Here is a 16,635-nt window from a genome sequence, read left to right on the forward strand (position 1 = left end):
CTACAGTCCAGGAGGTCGCAGAGATTCAGACAAGACTGAAGAGACCAAGCACGTACCTTACCACAGTTCTAATATCACTGAAGAATGAAGATGGCTCCACCTGGATAGAGACGATATTCTACGTAGATGAAAAGATACTTCATTGACATTCTCAAAACACCTATGGAGATGAACCCTAAACAGAGAATCTGCCCAAATGGATTGCTAAAAAGGTAATTTTAGTCAGTAAAAACAACACACAAACTAGAGAGGTGGTACACTATAACGGAAAGAGCCTGGACTTTGAAACCAGGAGACTTGGGTTCAAATTCTGACTCACTTTCTAGCTGAACATTTTTGAACAACTCTCTTCATGAGTATTCTTAACCAAACTGAAATATCTGAACCTCAGGCTTTCCAAATGGTAAACCATACTGAACCTTATATGGTGTTTAGATCACCAAATCAAAATGAGAAAGCACTTTGTAAACATCCCTTATCAAATGATAATTTACAAGAATAATAATTAAATTATCATCTTAAGGTCATAGGCCAGCAGAAGATTCTGAAATGTGCTTACTTGTGAGAGAATTATATTTTTTTAAACTATACTACCTATTATTAATATTAGGATGTAAAAACGTTGAGGCACTCCTTGGGGCTCAGAGATTAAGCAAGTCTTTGGGAAATTCTCTGATTTATCAATCCCAGAAGACTATATTTTATACAAGAAGTTGTCAGAGAATGGTGCGCTTTCCTGATGGCTCAGACGGTAAAGAGTCTGCCTGCAATGCAGGAGACCTGAGTTTGATTCCTGGGTTTGGAAGATCCCCTGGAGGAGGGCATGGCAACCCACTCCAGTATTCTTGCCTGGAGAATCCCCATGGACTGTAGCCCGCCAGGCTCCTCTGTCCATGGGGTAGCAAAGAGTCAGACGCAACTGAGTGACTAAGCACACAGCACAGAGAATGGTAAATGAATGATAAATAAATTAGGGAGGAACCACACTCTTGATTTTGCCCAACTTTGTAATCAAAGGCTGTGGAATAGAGATAATTAAGTTCCTAATGAAAAGAGGGAAGATCCCACTAATGGATCTATTTTCTAACTCACTGAGAGGAATACCTGTCATTGGAGGAAGATGGCAGCAGGACATGAATAATCTAACAAATAGGTCTTCAATAACTATCAGAATATCCTATTCTCAGTAGCTAACAACCTCTTAGAAGATCTATGAAATACTACTGAGTCCATATGCAAAGATACCCAGTTACTGAAGAATCTCCTTTTTCTTTTTCCTTAGGTGATACAAACTTTTTTAACACTTCACGAAGTGGATACTCTCCTTTTAGAGAACAGCCCAGAATTTCTAATTAAAATTAGTCACTGCCCAAATCAATGGCAAAACAAATTTGGATTCATTGATTTTTCTCATTGGAAAAGAAACTGGAGTCCTGAAAAGTGACCAAAAAGTAAAGTGAACACTTACCAACTTGTGAAGTAAGTCATCATTCTTATTGGACTGAGCCAAAATCCAACTCTTGATGGTTTCAGCCACTTTTAACAGGATGCCTTGCTGAAGGAGATGAATGACATTGTGCAAGATTATTAAACCACACCTAAACATCAGAAAAACTTCAAATAACCTACTTCTAATTAATCACATTTTTTAAATCAGAAAAAGAAAGTTAAAATCATCTAGGTTGTATTATTGGAGAAGGCAATGGCACCCCACTCCAGTACTCTTGCCTGGAAAATCCCATGGATGGAGGAGCCTGGTAGGCTATAGTCAATGGGGTCGCTAAGAGTCGGACACGACTGAGCGACTTCCCTTTCACTTTTCACTTTCATTCACTGGAGAAGGAAATGGCAACCCACTCCAGTGTTCTTGCCTGGAGAATCCCAAGGATGGGGGAGCCTGGTGGGCTTCCGTCTCTGGGGTCGCACAGAGTCGGACACGACTGAAGCGACTTAGCAGAAGCAGCAGCAGCAGCAGCAGGTTGTATTATATGCTATATAATATGCTTTGCTAGTATGTCTCAGTCTCCTTCTTGATCCCGAATTTAATCATATATCAGAATCACCTGGAGATTTTAGCTAGGAACATACTCCCAGGCCCCCCAACTAAATTCAGATTCAGTGAGTCTGGAAGGAGACCTGGAAACCTTATCTTGGGTACACTATGTATTAATACTACCTATGTCAACATGATGATGATATGGGTATTTTAAAACGAAAACCAAGTGCTCCAAGTTCTCAAATATTAAGAACATTTCATTCTACAATATTAAAGCAGAAATTTATTTTAACAATTTTAGAATAACTGTCTCATATTGAAATGTGTTATATTATTGAATCAATCAAAAATTCAGTTTACCTTATTAGCTCATTTCCTGAGCAGGCCAGTAAATGGAGTTTACATTCACTGAGTGACTATAATATTCCAGGTACTGAAAAAGGGTTACGGGAACAAAGATGAATATACATAACTGCTGTTTTCAAGAACTCAGAAGAGACAGTACAAATAGTTACAAATTAATGTAAAATCTGGGCTTCCCTGATAGCTCAGTTGGTAAAGAATCCATCTGCAATGCAGGAGATCCTAGTTCAATTCCTGGGTTGGGAAGATCTGCTGGAGAAGGGATAGGCTACCTGCTCCAGTGTTCTTGGGCTTCCCTTGTGGCTCAGCTGGTAAAGAATCTGCAGTACAAGATTCTGTAATGCAGGAGACCTGGGTTCAATCCCTGGGTTGGGAAGATCCCCTGTAGCAAGGGAAAGGCTACCCACTCCAGTATTCTGGCCTAGAAAATTCCATGGACTGTATAGTTCATGGGGTCACAAAGAGTCAGCCACGACTGAGCGACTTGCACACTTTCTTTCACAATGTAAAATCTGGAGAAGTGTAGGAGAAAGGAAGTCAAGAGGAACTAACACTGGAGCTAAGCCCAGGCAAGGGACAAGGATGAGTACAGGAGGGAGCCATGGAAGCATTTGTCCTGCAGACAGTGGCAGCTAAGAGTTTGGGCTGGCAAAGAGCCAAGGGAAGAACAGAAGAGCAATGAAGTTTAAAAAGTACACTGAGATAGATTTTAAAAGACTGTGGTCTTAATAATTTTGAATTTATCCTATAGACTATGAGGAGTCATGGAAGGTTAATACAGGAAAGTGAAACAATAAAAATCTGCATGTTAGAAAAATAACTGGCAAACAGAGCAGTGGCTGTACTAGCAAGGAATGAGTATAGCCAAGAAGCATGATTAGGAGGGTACATAATAGTCCGGCTAAATAATGATAAAAGCTTGCACTAGGGTAGTAAAAACAGCAATAACTAAGGATTAGATTTTAGAAAGAAGTTGAAGTCACTTACTGACCAAATCAATGTTAGAGTGTGGGAAACTGTAAGATAAATTGAGAGGGTAGTAATTTGGGAATACAGAAAAATATTTTGTTTCAGGGGTGCTGAGAAAAAAAGCTCTGCTCTAGGGATGTTGAATATGAGTTTCCTGGAGCACAGGCAGATGGAAATGTCTAACAAGTATCTGGAACTCAGTGAAAATGGAGAATAGACAAAAAACGCCAGTGAGGGCAAGAAAGTAGATGAGATAGCTCAGAAAAAAAGAGACCAAGCAGAGGACTGATGCTAAAACTTTACGGAAGGAATGTTTAAGAATAATCCCAGGAAAAGAAACCAGAAAAATATACAGAGAATGAATATTCATGATGAGAATACCAATACAGAATACTCAGTAAGTATCTAACAATCACATTTTCTAAAAAAAAGTCTAAAAATGGTGACTGTTTCATCATGAACTCATACAGAAAATTTGCTTTGCTTTCCAAAGGAAATAACTGAAACTTCATCACTTGAACAGAATCTGGGGGGCAATTCTAAAAATATATCCCCTAAAAAGGAACAAGAAATCTTTTTAAAATATAGCTGCCCCAGATTTATATAGAAAAAATTCATTTTAGAGAGATGTACCTTACGCAGTTGAAATGTATAACATGAAGATTAAACGAACTTTCTGGATATGTGGTAATTTTGAAAAACACTTTCTGGCTATGCTTTTAACTGCTCCTCAATTTCTGAGAGGATGAACTTTAAACTCTTATTTATTTATAAACTAATAACAATATTTCTAAATGTAAAAATACTGTCATAAGTGAAAAGAATTAAACACTTATAAAACCCAAGTTTACACACACACACACACACACACACACACACACACACACACACACACACACGAGGTCAATGTCCATCTCCAGCCCCAACACTATCCCTTGACCCATCCTTTGTCTTTTGTTGCCAAGTAATCTCAAATTCAAATTTTAATCTATGAATAATCTTTTAGATATATCTTTAGGTTTTGCTTTTAAAACTTTCCCCAGAGGTGCTTGTATTTGAAAGGAACAAGGAGAAGAAAGGACTTAGGTAGGGAGGACTCTCAGCACTGGTTCTGGCCTGTGTGCTCTCACTCCCTTAACTCCTTCCTCGTGAGAGTTAGCTAAAAAAACACCGCTTCCCTGGTGTTTACTCTGCTGTTGCCTTTGGGTCCAGCTTGGTTACTTCACATTTTAGAGTTTTTTCCTAAGAAGAACAAAAGGAAAGATCCTTCCCTTTCTATCTTACAGAGTAAATGATTAACTGAAAACTTTAAAATCTTCCTCCCAAAAGTAACTGACTCCTATATTAAAACACTGATTAAACTAGAATGCTCAAGAAATAAGGTAATCTGGTTATATTTTTTTCTGTTAGAATTCTTTTTGTTAAAACTGAAATGTACTGGAATATTTTCTTATTTTAGTAAATACAATAATAGAGCACAAATCAATTTAGTGAACCTAATTATTGGTGGCTTCTTCTAGTACCTCAGCCTCCCAATGCTGTATATCAACTACAAAATACTTACTATATAAAAATATATGATACTGCAGATATAAAGGGCAGCAGAAATTGAGGTAAATATACTTACTCCATTAATATCTTTGAAATAATTTATTAAATATTAATTTGCTTTCTCTTAAAAAAATCTAAAGAAAAAAATTCTGGTTATTGTAGGATCCTATAGTTGGGCTCCCATTAGGTATTAATTTTTATCTTTTCGTTTTTTTTTCCTGGTTCACTCTAAGTAACTTCAATATTTAAATAAGCAATATATTTTGATCCTCAATCATATTAATTTCAATTCATTATACAAATTACCTATGAGATAGTCCAAAATACCAAGGATTCATGTTTATCTGAACAGATATATACCACTGATGAAATAAAAATTAAAGTCTTAACCAGTGCAGGGGAAGAACATGGAGGTGCCAATAAGGTGTTTTTTGGTAAGGATAAGGCTAAAGGCAATTTAAATAATCAGTAAAAGACAAAAGACTGAGTCACAGAGAATGAAGACAACTTCTTACTTTTGGCAGGGCTCTCGCAGGAGGCTTTTGCTGTCCCTCTGTCACTGCGCTTTTTTCTGCTTTTGGTGACAGAGAAGAACATACTTCAAAGTCTGTGTGTCCCAGATCCTGTAAGTACTGGTAAAGTGGAGAATTCTGAAAGAGATATAAAATAAATTTCAAGATAATTACTACAGTTGACCTTTTAACAACATGGGTTTGAACGACAGGGCTCCACTTTGATGATTTTCAAAAATAAGTACACACTACAGCACTAGCACTGCATATGGAGGGGTGGATGAAGCCCAGGGAGAGGAACTGAGTGTAGGGAGGGCTGCCTGTGTGGTTATACGCGGGTGGTGCCTCAACCCCCCTATATTTCAAAGGTCAACTATTTCAAAAGTTTTAGAGACCAAATTCAACATTATGACAAGTATGCCCAAACTGAATTATTTACACAACGCCACTTAACATCAAAAGAAAAAAAAAATCAACAAACAATTCAGCAGGGTTAAAACTCAAAGGAAAAACTAAATAAAATAGACATTCTTTGAGTGCCAGCAAGAAAAAATGAATTTAGGAGTATAAATAGATTTAAGCAATTTTTGTCCAAATTTTTGTAGTATTAGAATAAATCGCTTCAAAATAGCTAATCCTGGCTAAATATAGCTCCGAAAAGGGCTCACAGTGAAAAATAGTTATTACTTGAAGCCAAGGAGCAATGATTATAACTGTATCAATTATAAATTTATCATACAATCATACTGATTAAGTCAATCAGGCACAGATGAGTATTACGTATCATTTGTCAGCACTGAAAACAAACTTAAAAAACCAAGAAAGTTACCAAAATAAGCTTACATACAAGCATATGGCAAATAAGAGACAGTGCAGGTTAAGAACAAAAACTGTGGAGCCAGACTATTTGGATTTAGATCCCAACATTGCCTCCTACCAGCTTGGTAACCCATGGCGATTTATAATCTTTCTATGCTTGGGCTGTCTAATCTAAAAATAGATATAATAATTAATACCTAAACCATGGGGTTCTAGGACTAAATAAATATAAAGCATTTGGAGTAGTCCCTGCTGCTGCTGCTGCTAAGTCTCTTCAGTCGTGTCCGACTCTGTGCGATCCCATGGACAGCAGACCACCAGGCTCCCCAGTCCCTGGGATTCTCCAGGCAAGAACACTGGAGTGGGTTGCCATTTCCTTCTCCAACGCATTAAAGTGAAAAGTGAAAGTGAAATCGCTCAATTGTGTTCGACTCTTCGCGACCCCATGGACTGCAGCCCACCAGGCTCCTCTGTCCATGGGATTTTCCAGGCAAGAGTACTGGAGTGGGGTGCCATTGCCTTCTCCAGAGTAGTCCCTAGCACACAGTAATTGTTCAATCTACACCTCAACTTTATATAAGCTATGTGCCAAATGCAGGTTATAGAATAGAACAAACAGAAACATCCTCATCACTATCGAATGAAAATCCATGGGACAATTCTAGATAAATGCTTTACCATCATCATTACTACTGTTACTCCCGTTTCATAGATGAGCAAAGACTCACTCACCTAGAGGAAGCAGGATAGGTCTCACTCCAAAGCTAATGCTCTGAAATATTGTGCTATATTACCTAAAGTTACAAACAGCCTCCTGTGTTTAGAAAAGAAGACACCAAAGAAGCTTACGTACAGTTTAGTACAGAGACATGAAGTAAATGAATAATTACAAGAATGTACTGGTTGATATGGAAACAGAGGAGAGGCATCTGAATGAGACCAATACTTTAAGGGAATATATCTTTGAATTTGGAAACATGAGGAAGAGTGGGAATTTGCTGGACTGGTAGCAATTCACTGGCTATTAATTTGAGAGAATAAGAAGATGAATGCCTTCCTTTAAAGCTATGTTTAATCTCTCCTTTGAGAAAAATAGGCAAAGCATTTAAAAATAAGGAGAAAGAACTTACAGTCTCATCCCTAAATCAGACTTAAAATCTCTAGTGGCAGAAATGGTTAATCTTTCTATTACCCATAATGTTTTTTCAAATATTGCCTTGAGTTACTCAACCTATATTTTCAAACTGAACTGTGAATCCCACCTTGCTCTGCCCCTAGAATGGCAAAAGAACAAGAATACTAGTTCTTGTGGGCTGACCTTTAGAAAAGTTTACATATTTAAAAACAAAACAAAACCCAAACTTGTTTTTAAGACAGTAGAATCCTTTCTTCAAACGAATTCCCATGGGGAAGAACAATAAATAAGATGGATCAAAGTGGAGTTATTCTAATTCAAGGGTCATCAAACTTCTTTTGTAAAGGCCAGATAGTAAACATTTTAGGCTCTGCAGGCCATATGGTCTCTGTCGCAACTAATCAAGTATGCTGTAGTATGAAAGCAGCCACAGACGACACACAGACCGATGAATGTGATTATGTTCGATAAAACCTTATTTATGGAAATAGTGAACTTCTTACAGTTTTCACGTGTCACAAAATAACATTCTTTTGATATTTTTCCCAACCATTAAAAATGTAAAAACCATTCTTTGTTCACCAGCCATATAAAAATAGGCACTGAAGGAGTACAAATTGGCCCAGAGTTTACTGACGACTCCCTACTCAATCAAGATCATGAGGCACACTTTTGACTGCTAACTGTTCTCTGGGAAGGGGCTTAGTGGGTGGGGACCGGGCCAAATTTCTTTTTATTCAAACTGTAAGGCCCTACCTTACAGCAAACTAGCTGATGCTATGTCCAGCAATGACTTCAATGTCCCTTCCTTTTCCAGCTTATGTCACAGCTCACAAAATAACAAAATGGAGTATCTGTAACAGATTTTTAAAAAGTGATTACACAGAAGAGATACAATAAATACTCTGTTCTCCCTTTTTGTTTGCACATTAACTAAGAACATACGCCCTCAGCTTGGATAACCACACTATGAACCACTATTTCATATTTCACAAAACAGCAACTACTAATTCTTTAGTAAATTCTGGCTTGCCAAGCCATCACTGCTTTGTCTCATGACTTTATGTAACTAAGTTTTTGGCAAAATTTCAGAGACCTCTGAAGACCTCTGTCACCTCTGGAGACAGGGGATGAAGGTAAAGGAGGTTTAGTAAAATGTTAATTCCAGTCACTGTCATATTTCATGTTTGTTCTTCTCTCTTTTTGGCTGTTAATGCAAATCATATCACCTTCTAACACATATAAACAGACTATATGAACACTAAAGCTTTATTGATTATATTTATGATAGCATTCTGCATTGTAGCATTTATTTTACTGTTTTATTTGCACTTTTATGACTCAATAACCTTTGAGCCAAAAGAAAATTTAAAATTTAACCAATGATAACACACAAATGAAAAACAAACATCCTTTGGCTAACAAACTGAACATCAGCCAAGATGAACTGACCAAGACAGACCTTGTAAGACAAATTTTAAGAATGCAAAGGGATTTTTAGTAATTATTTTATATTAATTTAAAAACTGTTGGGCAGATAAAATTACCTTTCTCTCTGAACTACCAAATATCATCTACGCACTAACTGAAAGATCTCAGATAGCCAAATCAAGACAAGTGATTTTCAAAAATTCTTCGTCTCGAGACTCCTTTCTAGTCTTAAAAATTGTTAAAGGTCCCAAAGAGCTTTTGTTTATCTGGATGCCTAACAATATTTATCATATTAGAAATTTAAAACTAAATAATTAAAATATTTATCAACTTACTTAACAATAAACCTATTATAATAGTCATGGAAACAAAACATTTTAACAACATGATTTTAATGAAATTTTTTTCACAATGAAATAAATGTATTGAGAAAAGTAGGTTGTTTTATATTTTTGCAAATCTCTTATTAAAGTCTGGCATAACAGGAGGAAGTGGGTGGATTTTTATATCTGTTTCTGCACTGAATCAGCTGCAATTTTTTATTTTGGATGAAGTATATAAAGAAAATCAGACCATAAACAGATATGCAGTTGGAAAGGGAGGAGTACTTTAAGTCTTCTCTGATAACTGTATTACTGAAAAAACAGCCATATCAAACTCTACAAGTGATAATTTTGAAAAGGTTTAACATGAAATATGAAACCATATTGGTGAGCTTTTCATATTTTGTACATGCAAGAGAATGAGAATAATAGAAACAAATAATGTCAGTATAAAACTTGATCACCCAATATAAAACAAATTACTTTTTCTTTTACAACAGGGTAAAGCTCCATACTGCAACAGCCTTAGCCACTATATTTGGAGGTTCGGGACTATTAGGCTTAAAAACAAATACACACAAATTTCTGTGATTCATACAATACAGGTTGATTCAGCTTTAGAAAGGGACTTTTTGTATGTGTGTGGAGGGTAAGGCAAAGTAGGTGGTGATAAATAATTTTCCTTGTTATAACTTTTTCCCTTGGTCAAGGGAATAGAATCAAAACGTTTCAGTTGTTTTCTTGAAGAGAAATTATTAGCACTGGATTCAAACTACAATTTTGTAGTACTGGAGAATGTTACTGCTGCCAAAAGAAATATGAGAAATCCCAGACACAGCATGTGGGAGCTTCTCCTCAGGAAATCCTTGTGGTTCACTATTCCTGTAAATTTTAGCTGACAGAAAACACACATCATAGCACCAGAAAGAATTTTGCTAAATGCAAAAATGCCACAAGTCTTTGGTTGTGCTAAGATTGTTCTGATGGCTAAAATATACTCTTGTAAGAAAGTAAACATAAAATAAGACAGGAAATCCCAATATTTTTGCTAGCACTGCAATAAAATGATTCTTTAAGTCCCAGATTACCTGCATTTCATGCTCTCCGCAAAACAGGAGATCCCATGCCAATGGATATATAAAGTTTGAACAACTCATTTAACCAACTGTTTATTTTCTCCATGATTTATGGTGCATTCCACAGAAGTGCCAGTACTATTACTGCTGATTTGCATTTTAAAAGATTAACTGTGCAGAAATGGAGGTGATGTGTAAAATGCTCTTATTAATATGTTTTCTCTTTTAAACCGCTTTAAACCCTTACAGGTAGAGCAAGTTGTAATCTTTCAGGTTTTAGCCCAGAAAGGGAAGAAGAGGCCAAATCCAGCAGAATTAGACAACTCATAATAATAAATACTAAAAATCCCCCCGTGTGGCAGGTAATATGTATGCACAGGTGAGAAAACAAAACAGGTTGAGGTCTTTGCTAAGAAAGTTTCATTCTATGACACTTCTTATAAAACTATGGTACACTTGATACTTTCCAACTAAGTTGATGGTTTCAGGAAAATCCTCTCTTGGTCTCAGTTTCCTGAAGTACAAAGAATGCCATGAGGTTCTTAAACTTGTTCAGGTGGTAAAACAAAACTCATGACATTCTTTGGGAAACAAGACAGAAAAGTGGTACATTAAAATGTAGAATCTTGTGCTAACTCAAATGCCATTTTACTCTATGTAAGCAGTCAAGTCTACAGGATGGAAATTCTACAGATTAAATCACCCAGTTTCTTCAGCAACAAAAAAATGATACAATAAAGGTAGAGGAGGTAAAGAAAACTGCTAAAGACTAAAGGGACATATCACCCAAATGTGATGGATGGATGTTAGGATCCTGGTTTGATTGTAAGAAGACATTTCTGAGATACCTGAGGCAATCCAAACATAGGTATTAGATGATACTAGGGAATTATTAATTTTTTAGATAATTGCATCAGAGTTAGCATTAAAAAGAGAGAGTGCTTATCTGTTAGAGATGTATACTGAAGCATTTATGGGTGAAATTAAGTAATGTCTGGGATTTGCTTTAAAATACTCCAAGAAAGATGAGGGTGGGAGAGGAACAGATGAGACAGTTTGGCAAAATGTTAACAGCTGCTCAAGCTGAAGTTGGGTTATGGGCACACAGAACTTTCACTGTATTACTCTTCTTATGTATAAGTTCATTATAATAGTTTTTAAAAGTCAGATGCTAGGTTTTTCCAGAGTCTGGTATAAAAGATTTAAGAAAATGGCAGAAAAATTGAAAAAATTTAAGTTATTATTTTAATCTAGGAAAAAGATAAGTTTATTAAATTTTAGAAAAGAATTCTCAAGTCCTTACAAACTTCCATATAATGGTACTGGTATTTTTAGTTACCTACTGAAAGAGAATATAACAAAGTACTCTCTAGCAACAAGATTTCAAGTTACCAGTCTTAGTAGAGGTACAAATAAATGGCTAACTACATGTCAATTATTCATATTTACTTTTCAAAAACTAATGTGAAGTTTGTGGGATAAGCAATTTTCAGCTATGTGATTTAGACAGTTAAAACAAATACAAAAACCCAGTATATTCCTATGGAGCAAGTAAGTAGATTTTGGCCCCATTCCCCAACTCTGATATTTGGCAATGTCTGAAGATAATTCTGGTTGTTATAACTGAGGGGATGAGCTTTACTGGCATCTAATGGAGAGAGATCAGGGCTATATTCAACATCTGACAACGCACAGGACGACCCCCACAAGTTATCCAGCTCAAACTGTCAACAGTCCTGAGGCTGAGAAACCCTATTTTACAGTATAAAGAATCACAGATTGAAAAAATTCTCCCCAAATATATACCCCAGCAGCTGCTTTCATTATTTACCTTTTACTTTGGGAGCATGATAGATTCCAAAGCCAAAATGGAAAATTACTTTTCCATGACTTGCCATCTAAGAACCCAACAGGCTCTGTAATAGTGAAATGAGTTACCTTCGAAATAACTGCAGCAGAGTTAACATGTTAAAATTTCAACCAGTCACTAATACCATGCAAAACCAAAATAATCACAGCACTTGGGTACATTTGGAGACTATTTCTAAATGAACTTCTTATTCATCTAACTGAACTTCAATTTTCCAATAAAATAATTTCCTTATTAAAAAATTTCTGTTGGGGTCTCAACATAAAAAAAATATATCTGACTAATGAGGCCACATATGCAACTAGGAAACTTGGATATCTAGATAAACTCAGTTTCTTCCACAGATGGCATCTTACTAAGAAGCGGCTTCCTTTGGTTACTGGCACAGCTCTGTCAATGCTACAGGCCCACAAGCATGCACCTGCATCAGGCTGGAAACACCAGCAGAATGCTACGATGCTCTTTCCAAACTAATCCTGATTCCCAGGAGAGCTCAGTTACCCTTTTAGAAAAGCAATCTCTAGTCTGCAACAACTACTGGACAAATTCTGATGCTGGTTCCTAATCAACTATTTGCTTTGTCTTCTAGATGCGGATGACTGAGTGCTAACAGCGTTCCGCCAGAAAAATTTAGCAAAAGGGAAACTCAAATGGCAATCGTCATCTGCTTATCTACCACTAACCAAATATCTATAGAGCACGTACTAAACTAACTAGAGTTATGGTAATTTTCTGCCGTTAACTTCTCTCTAACTTCTCTCTGAGGATATTCAAGAAAAAGTTAACTTTGCTTTACCTATAAAGGAAACTAAGTTCAAATGCTCAACGTCATGGATTTTTTTTCATTGTTTTTAAATTAAAAATTAAAACAATACCAAAAGATATAAAATGCAATAAAAACTTTTTTTCCCCTGCCCCTGATCCTACCCCTACATCCTCTCCCAAAATGTAATAAACATTCTTTAGCTTGTGAATTCTTCCTCCTAAATTTGGAATCCATTTATGATTGAAAGTGGCTGGCAATGGAGATGGCTAAGATGACTCCGAGATTTTTGGTTTGAACAATTAGGAGGTGCTATTTGTATTTATATTATTTTAAAATATAAAATAGCAACAGAGGAACAAGTCTGAAGAGAGAGGCAATGAGTTAGAGGCACCTATGAGACATTCAAATGTAAGTAACTTGGACCTAAGATATTTGGAGATTAGGAGAGTGGCCTAATCTGGATGTATAGATTTGAGTTTTTAGCGAATAGGTATGCTGGCAAACCCATACGATGTCATACAGGTGTGAAAAACAGATGGAGTAAATGAGATCAGCCTGAGATAACACATATGTGAGAAGACAAGAGGGTCCTAAGAGAGATCAATATTTTAGAAAAGAGTAAAGTCAAAGCTGGAAAATAATAAGAGTAACAGTAAAAACTGTTAAGATTTGTTGAGTTGAATATATATTAAGCATAAGTTAAGCATGTTTTACCATACCTAATTTACTCCTAACAAACTTCTAAAGAGGTGTTATTACTACCACTCCCATTTTAGAAGGAAACTAGGATATAGAGAGGTTAAATAACTTGTCCAAGGTCACCCAGCAGAATGGAAGCTAGCTGGGGTGAGTCCAAAGCCTACATGCTTAACCATAACACAAGACTACTCGAGGAAAAAAGGAGATCTAAAAGGAACAACTAAGGCTTCTCTCACAAAAGTTTTCTTATACAGGTATGGTGAGGCCCACAGATCAAGAGACAACTGCCATTGGAAAGACAGTTTGTTATATTCACGTATCTCCAGACGGGAGCAGGCTGCGCCACAGGGGAGGAGAGGGGACGTGGGCGGCACCAGGGTCAGCTGGAAGGGAGAGGAGGGGATTATGGGAGGGAGCCTTCACTGTGGTTTGTGTGGGAAGGAAGGCAGCAAAGCAAGCCGGCTTCAGACTGGCGAAATGGATGATTTCAGCAGGCTCTAGAGCACAGGGTCTGTCCTGAGTAGGGTCTGGTAGTGACCCCAGGGTGACTAGGCAGACAGACAGTAGCCAGGTGAGCAGTTTCTTCGTAACCTGGAAGGAGCAGCAATCCCTGCAGGGTCAGCAAGGCTCCAAGTTGTTAAATGCAACAGAATACAGAAAGTAAAAGAATGGCTAATAAACTTATATGTCAGATTTTATACTCTGTAAGGTTTAAAATGCAGGCCCTGCATGGTACTATTTTTAACTCAATTATATATTTCCCCCTTTTCTTCAGGCTCTCCTCACCTCAAGTTACTCCCTTTCACTGCTAGCTTTAAGTTTCACAGAACTACAGTCTCTCAAATTGAATTTTTTTCCCCTGTGAATATATTTTGAAAATGGCAGCTCCTCCAGATCTTCATAGAACTACTGCTCTTATGATCTACCAGCTCTTTGATTTTCCTTTTCACTCATTCCACTGCTGCAGTTTCCCAGAGGCTACAGGGCCCACAGGCAGTGGATATCTCAAAATGGTCCTTGACCTGCTCCCTCTGCCTATTTTGCAGGTTACAACAGCATTTACTTCCGGTTTGGAAATGTCAGTGGAAGCTGCTAATTCTGTTTGGTGCAACCAGATGCACTTATTTCTCACAAGAAGATGATCAGTGTAGGCTCCCATCTGTTTGTTGATTCCCTCCCTACTAATTCCTCCCCAAACAAAGCAGCACCAAACATTTACCGAGTAACCACACTGCCAGGCATTGTTCTAAGCATTTTTATACAATAATTCTCATCTTTACAATAACCTTTTATGGCAGAGCTCATTTAAGGGAAGAGGAAACTAAGGCACAGAGAGACCAAGTAACTTGGTTGGCCACGGTCAGAGCCTGTAAATGCTAAGAGTCAGGATATGAATCGAGGCAGCCTGACAGAGTCAAAGCTGTTATTTACTTCACTACATCGCAAATAAGAAGTTCATTAACTTTGTTTTATATAGTATTTTGTACAGTTTGTGTATTTTTTTAACCAGAAGCTGAACTTGTGACTTTTAAATTACTTAACAGATTAAGTTAGAAAACTCAAAACAGATCAGCATAAGTCTCCCAGTAATATCTACATTTATTACCCATCATTTCTCTTTCAGATGAGCCATAATTCACATGAATTTGCCTCAGATTACACAAGCTTAGAAGCTGGCTACAAAGAATATTGTTTGACCCAGACTTCAAAGTAGTTTGCAAGAGCAGAGTATTATTATAGTGAAAATATATTTATGTGTTATTTGTGTGGGAAAAGGTACCCCAAAAGAGAGGCTGAATTCTTAATTTAGCAAATGAATGGAATGATCCTGAGCACCTTTCTATATAAAAATTAATGATCTACTTGACTGTTACACATTTCTTTTATTTAAAGCATCATACCGTATCAAAGCAAAATGCTAACTACTGTCGAATGTTAGATGCTATATGACCTCTGCAAGTTTTTATTAAACACAAAAGCAATAGGAAAATAATTAACTATCAACAGAAAGTAGTAGGAAGCATTGGCACAAAAACCTGAAACTGTGTGAGGCAGAAGTAACTGTTAATGAAGACTTTACGCCTGTACAAATCTGTTCTCAGAAGCCTTCGATTTCCATCCCCTTGTTAACAGAATTTATCAAACTGCTTACAGGTAACTTTTCTTTAAAAGTCTAAGAAAAGTACTATAATTTATTTAAGTTACATATTTTTAAACGTTCCTACCATACCAACAGAATCTCTAAAAGATCTTTTATTCAAAACAAAATCTTTAAGGAGAAAGATATCTGTAATTAGAGGAATTTGATGGAGAATATTTGCCTTGAAACAGTTTATTAACCATTATAAATGTTTTAAAAATCTTTTATCTTTGAACATAGTTTAAAGTTGTAGGTCTAAATGTGATTATCACATATAGAACAGCATTGTTTTTGAAGAATGTGATTGAAAAGGATAAACTGTTGTCAATTGCTTTGATTTTCTTATTTTTTCAGTTAACTGAAGAACTCCACAAAATAAGCTGACGAGGAAGACTGTCATTACCAAATTACACAAGGTAGCTATTTTCTCTATTTTTAATGAAGAAACTTTTGGTATATCAACAGCTAAAACAGTCACAATTAATAAACCCTACAAAGGAAAATACATTTTCCCATTACTATTAACTATATTGCTAATATATGGAATTTCTACAGACCTTTCAATTATCTCTAATTAATACACAATCATAAAGCATAATTTAAAAATAACTATTTATTGCTCCCACCTTCAACCTTGAATAATACAGGAAAAGTATATTGCAAAATTAAAGATATTATAAAATAACAGGAAATACTTTTTGGAGTATATACATTTCAGCATAACTTCTAAATTACTATTCCAAAAGTCCCAAATTCACGTGTTAATTGTTCCTCATTATCAACAAAGCAAAAATCTAATCATAGAATTAAAAAAGATTAAGCTAAAAAGGTTCATAAATGGGTTTAATTAGGGTCCAACTAATTAAACTACTCACAGACAGCATAGTTCTAAATCCTCCAATTGAGCCAGAGGAAAAATTTACTGCCTCTTGACCATATTCTTTTGATCCGTACACTTCTTTCTTTGATGGTTCCCACTTGTTTC

General features: G+C 36.3%; 1 protein-coding gene across 5 annotated transcripts in view; it reads right to left on the bottom strand.

Moving 5' to 3' along the window:
* Positions 1-16,635, bottom strand: part of VEZT (vezatin, adherens junctions transmembrane protein) — a 79,603-nt gene that overhangs the window by 46,802 nt on the left and 16,166 nt on the right. For 3 of the 5 annotated variants that reach the window (XM_027543125.1, XM_027543124.1, XM_027543126.1), the window contains exons 2-3: positions 5,395-5,529; positions 1,469-1,555 (exon numbers count right to left, since the gene is read on the bottom strand). In XM_027543125.1, the coding sequence (XP_027398926.1) occupies positions 1,469-1,555; positions 5,395-5,529 (222 nt within the window). Of the gene's footprint in view, positions 1-1,468; positions 1,556-5,394; positions 5,530-16,525; positions 16,633-16,635 lie in introns of those variants that run through there. The other 2 variants (XM_027543127.1, XM_027543128.1) reach the window with 2 other exon arrangements.

The sequence above is a fragment of the Bos indicus x Bos taurus genome, chromosome 5, assembly GCF_003369695.1.
Source record: "Bos indicus x Bos taurus breed Angus x Brahman F1 hybrid chromosome 5, Bos_hybrid_MaternalHap_v2.0, whole genome shotgun sequence".
Taxonomy (NCBI): domain Eukaryota; kingdom Metazoa; phylum Chordata; class Mammalia; order Artiodactyla; family Bovidae; genus Bos; species Bos indicus x Bos taurus.